The sequence below is a fragment of the Chenopodium quinoa genome, unplaced genomic scaffold (assembly GCF_001683475.1).
Source record: "Chenopodium quinoa cultivar QQ74 unplaced genomic scaffold, ASM168347v1, whole genome shotgun sequence".
Lineage (NCBI taxonomy): Eukaryota > Viridiplantae > Streptophyta > Magnoliopsida > Caryophyllales > Amaranthaceae > Chenopodium > Chenopodium quinoa.
The window spans coordinates 3,323,369-3,329,368 of NW_018745281.1; the positions used below are offsets into that span (position 1 = coordinate 3,323,369).

Genomic DNA, 6,000 nt, shown 5'->3' on the forward strand with positions numbered 1-6,000 from the left:
GATCTACCTGCCTTTCATTTATTCATCTTGTCGACATGATCGAGAATAAACCAATATTATTGTAAAAACCTTATACTATACAAGTTTAGAACATAAAATTGTCTACTTTTTGATTGAGTTGTTTTTCAATAGAGTTTATATGAATGCATATGCTTATTTTAAATCATGTAGATGACTATTGATTAATCATGAATCCATATAAACTTAGGATACATATAAATTTCATAAGAAAGAATATGTATGCACTCCATTTAACAAGTAACAACTTAATAATATAAGTATAACTATATAAAAAATCTTAGCAAGGTCTCAAAAAAGCAATACAATACAGGAGGCAACATATATATATATATATATATATATAGCTAACTACAACGACAAATATCGAATTCAGGTTAAACTCCAAAAGAACAATGTGTATAAGACAAGACCTCGAATAAAGGTGCCAGTACAAGTTAGAAATTTAGATCTTGATATAATGATATATATATAAATTATGTACAGATAATTCACGTACAAATTAGTACCTTTTGTTGCTGTCATGTTACTTGAAAAATGGTATCCAAAGCTCATAACCTAACCATTATGGCTAAGGAAAAAGGACACCTATGACTTTTTTATTTTATATTTTTTATCTTGCTAAATAAAATATGTTACACTCACGTTCATTATCCTAATATGGAGTAAGTTTTCACCCTAATAATACAAAAGTTGGAGTAGTATAAGCAGTAAAAATATTAATATAAGCTATTAGATAAGGACCAGATCGAGTGATAGTATAAGCTATTAGAAGCATCATTTGCTGTCCACCACACGTATGTACGAAAATATACAACTTACTAGCATTAATTCCACCACTTACCAAAGCAATAGCTATGAATATTTAATGCTATGTTTGATTGCTTACAAGTTACAACTACTCTTTGTATCATATGATTAATGAATTATGAACCCATTTTTATTTTTTAATTTCTCTATAAATAGCATATACTACCCTAACTCACAATTATCAATATAACATACCAAAAAAAAAAAGTTTGAATCAAATACATATATACATACATATTACATACCATAATGGTGGTTTGTAGTACTATGAAAAACTCTAATGATAATAATAATGAAGATAATCTTGTTTATGGAATAAGATTATCTTCCGTAGGATCGGCGACAGTAACGGGAAATTTAGTTTATGAGCCTAATAACATGGATTTAGCAATGAAAGTACATTATCTAAGGGTAGTGTACTTTCTTGATAGCCAAGCAATTGAGGGATTAATCCCTTTTAAATTGAAGGAGGCAATTTTTGCATGGCTTTGTTACTATTATGAATCTTGTGGAAGGTTTAGGAGATCTGAAGAAGATGGTAGACCTTTTATCAAGTGTAACGATTGTGGGGTTAGATTTGTCGAAGCAAAAAGCTCGAAAACCCTAGATGAATGGATTCAAATGGAGGATACTTCTTCTCACAGGCTTCTTGTTGCTGATAATGTTCTTGGTCCTGAGCTCACTTTCTCTCCTCTTGTTTTTCTACAGGTTTGCTTCAATCTTTCTTTTAATTTAAATTGTACTTGTTGTTCAGAATTAATAGTCGCATATACTATTTTAAGTCGATCAAATCTTATATTAAATATATAAATATTGTTGTCACCATCTACTCATCTATATATGTTGAAATTGTTTTGGTTCGTGATTGAATTTAGACCTCAACTATAAAGGTTAGTTTTGTAAAATCATTTCATAAAATAACCATAAAAGGCTAAGACAATGTATAATAAGTCTAATGACAACGAACAAACTCGAGAGATAGATGTTACTTTCTCCCCTTTAGGATGTGTTTGCAAGGTCCACAACTCTGGGTTTAATTATTAACACTTTATTTAATTTATATTTTGTTTTTTAGTTATGTACTCTAACTTGCATATATAACCACCACCTAAAAACCAAACACTTGTTTGTTTCTTCGTTGTAATTAATTTGATCACCAAAATAAGGCTGCATGGCTGCATATAGTTTGTTTCTTTGTGTAAATGTATCATGCATCATAAATATATTTCTATATTTAGTGATTACTCAACCACTTAATTTGATTTTTAAAGCATACAAGTATGTTTAATTCATACTCGTAGGACCAACAAATTCATATATACAAGTAGGTGTAATAGATAAGATTGCCTTTGTTTTCCTATTGCCAAAAAAAGCCTAAATCATCCCGCCGGTTGTTTAAATCCCATGCATATTGTTTTCAATATCGCATGTTTTACCGGGCCAATAGCATACAATAGATTTCAGTATAAATGTATAATTAATTGGGTAAAAGGTTTCAAAGTAGTACTCGAAATTTAGAGTTGAATCTCATCTACATTGATTACTGTATTTGTAATTCTCTCTACACATGAAAACAATCAGCTCATACGGATCAAATACACCCGCAAACCATATTATGTAAAAACAATTATCCTTAGTAATTTTGTTCCAAGAAATTTAACATAAAAATCATATGGATGCTTTGAAGAAAAACATCTTTATACATATCCTTTTCAATATTGCCACATTTCACTTACAAGTTATAATCATAGGTCATATTTAATTATGTAAAAACTACCTATCATAATTTTGTTTCATGAATTTAGAGGTTATTATTTTATTAAATTTTTGATTTGCTTAGGAAAAAAGTATCTTTATCAATCTATATCATAATTCATACCATACTATAATCTAAACTAGCATCGATTGCATACATTAAATGCAATAGATCAACGAGGTGAATGCATAATGGTCCAGGGCAAAGAGAGAACTGCCAAAAATGAATTTGTGGGACAACATAATTACTAATTTGACTCCTCAATTTTTGAAATAATGAATACTTCCTCTATTTATATTTACATACATATTTGATTGATTTAATTTATTTCCATTTTGAGGTGTTTTTATCTAATGTATTCGCTTCTATTTTGTTTTCGGCAAAAATACATTTTACCTGTGTTACAATTTATACTATTAACTATTTTATTTTATCCAACTTTTTTTATTATATCAACTCAATCAAGAGTACATAAAATCAGAAGTATATTCTAGCTTAGTATTGTACTATATACCTATCTTGTTTGTCTAAAAACAATAGTCATGGGTTAAAATAGAAGTGGACCCATTCAACTCAATTATTACTTGTAACATGTAAGATGAATGAAAGGTACATTTCTTCTAAAGCCTGGTCATAAAAAGCAGTAAGATCTTCAAAGCTATGATTTTGAAAGATTAAGACAAATCAATATTGCTTAATCAAAAGCTTAAGTACTTTATTATAATAGATGGTGAGATTATTGACATTTCAGTAGTATACCCAATCTTTGTTGGAAGGTATTCCCTAGGTTTGTCAAAGATCTAACAATAAAAACCAAAAAGACTACATCTGATTTTTAAGTATTACAACAACCAGATTTGTACACTATTTAGACACTCATCAACTCCTATTCGACTATTATTCAATTGTGAATAGAGTAGAACGTAACAAAAAAAATACAATAATGTGGAATTTTCTTAGATAAGCTTGGTATATACTTTTAAAATATCAAATTTAATTAATTTTTTTATTAGGGTTAATTTGTATTTTGGGAAAATTAAATACTCCAAATTATACTTCATATTAGTAACGAAAGGATAGAGCGAGTATGAATCAACTAACATAAGTAACACTTAAAAAATAAGAATCAGCAAGAATTGTAGCAACACTAGCAAGATCATAATGTTATCTAGGTCACACAAATAGAGATATATACAAGGTATGAAATTGATAAGACTAACACTCATATCGTTTGTTTGATATATTTTGATTTCTAAACCCTTATATCAAACCACAAAGTAGGGCTTAGAATCTCGATAGAAATATTCAACACAAAACCTTTATATTATATATCAACTAAAAAATAAATATTCATTTCCATATAAAATCAAAATCCAAACTCATTATCATAGTGATCTTGAGCCCGATGATTTCAAATCTATATCAACTTGTGAGCCAAACACCATAGATGTTAAATTGAAGAAACCATATACTATGTCAACCACAATAAATTAATTGTCCAATCAAAGTGTAACAATTGTTAAAGATAGTGTCCTTTAGTGGACCTCAATTTGTTACTTTAGTGGCATAGTCCGAGTTTTATCAAGAAAAAGTTTGTCTTCAAATTCCAAATTTGGAAATGGATGATTTACAGTAAATTAGATATGGACAACTTGTAAATAAAAGCTCAACGCATTAGAATATATGGATAAAATCGCTAATTGAATCAGCAAATTTAGGGTAAAATCGTTATTTGAGATAGCAATGTTTTAGAACTTAGCGGTTTTACACCCTAAATATTGAAAAAGATGCACATATTTCGTTTATCAAGGTGATAAAGTAGGATCGCCTCATATATTTTTATACCCCACATGCCATAATTTAACATTATAATAATTCTAAATTGAAAGTTTGTGGATGTTATCCTTGAACTAATATTTTTATTAAAAAATAAATAAAAATAAAGATAAGAATAAAGAAAACAAGAATGGCCTCTAGAGCCTTAGTTTTATTGCGACAACATGGAGTGTTGGTTTTTATTTTGAAGCACATTTATTTTCTAGGGGTTTGAATTTTAGATTCATTGGAGTTATTAGCTCCATATTTAGGTTGATTGAGCTTTGCATCATAAAACCCTCACTTCTATTTTATTGATTTTTTTTTATATTGATATGGAATTATGTTTATAAATTATAAGTACATTTGTTTTTGCTTTTATCATTGTACAGATTACCTCTTTCAAATGTGGAGGATTATCTTTGGGCCTCAGCTGGGCCCATGTGCTAGGAGATGCATTTTCAGCAGCAAACTATATGAACACTTTAGCACTATTCTTGAATGGGCTAAAGCCCAAATTTTCTCCCAACCTAAACAAAGCACCTCCTCCCCAAAATCTCAAGCCCAAAAATCCCATAAACTCAGAACCATCAACTCTAAAGATAGTGGGTTCACTTGGAAACCATTGGATCATGCCCTTACCCTGTGAAATGGGCACAATCTCCCTTCATTTGAAGCCCACTCAATTGACCCAATTGCAAGCAAAATTTTCTGAGAATGATTCCACTCTAAGCCCAATCCAATCTTTTGAGATGCTCAGTGCTGTAATCTGGCGGGCCATAGCAAGAATCAAAGATGGGCCTGAGCCCAACATAGTGACCATCATCAAGAAAGACGCCGCAAGCCCAATAGAGGATGTCATGGCTTTAAGGAACAACCAATTTGTGGGCTCGGTTAAGGCGGATTTTTCAGTAGGGAAGGCCCATCCCAAAGTGCTTGCGGCCTTGATCCAAGACAAGGCGAAGAGCGAAAGGGATCAAATTGAAGAGGTTGTGGGCCAAGACCCTGGAGGATGTGATTGTATTATATACGGGTCGAATTTGACATTTGTGAACTTGGAAGAAGTGGACTTCTACGGGTTTGAGTTGAAAGGGTTAAGGCCAAGATTTGTGAATTGTTTTGTGGATGGTGTTGGAGGAGAAGGGGTCGTTTTGGTACTTCCAAGTCCAAAAGATATTAATGGTAAAAGCAATGCCAAAACTTTGAGTGGAGGAAGAATTGCGACAATAATTTTGCCGAAGATTTATATGATGGAGCTCAAGAAGGAGTTGAAGGAGTGGGGTCTTAGTGCTTAAACAAGGGGAGTTATATGCATTTTAGGTACTTTTATTTGAAGAACTAGTATAGCGCGAGTTAAAATTTAGTATTTTGTCGTGTTATTATAAACACACTATAATTTGCTGTTCAATTTAACTATAACACAGTTAGCTATGTTTTTGTCATCTATGTATGAAATTATGTCATCAAGAAAGATCATACAATCTCTCTGTAATAAGAGTCAAACTTTGTATCTTTACTTTTTTCTATTTAATGTATGAAGCGCATAATGTATCAAATTTAATATGTATGAAATTGTTTTGGAAGTAAAAGCTTGTTTCTCG

The 6,000-nt window shown here is 30.7% G+C and overlaps 1 protein-coding gene across 1 annotated transcript; it reads left to right on the top strand.

Moving 5' to 3' along the window:
* The first annotated feature begins 885 nt into the window (after positions 1 to 885).
* On the top strand, positions 886 to 6,000 carry LOC110711679 (protein ECERIFERUM 26-like). Its single transcript, XM_021890097.1, has 2 exons — positions 886 to 1,536; positions 4,792 to 6,000. Exons 1-2 carry the CDS (start codon positions 1,078 to 1,080, stop codon positions 5,692 to 5,694), a joined length of 1,362 nt encoding a protein of 453 aa, XP_021745789.1. The 5' UTR covers positions 886 to 1,077; the 3' UTR covers positions 5,695 to 6,000.

Excerpts from the sequence above, each read along its gene's own strand:
- LOC110711679 (XM_021890097.1), top strand. The coding sequence starts at position 1,078 with ATGGTGGTTTGTAGTACTATGAAAAACTCTAATGATAATAATAATGAA. Across the intron at positions 1,537-4,791 it reads CTCCTCTTGTTTTTCTACAG|ATTACCTCTTTCAAATGTGG; the intron begins GTTTGCTTCAAT and ends ATCATTGTACAG.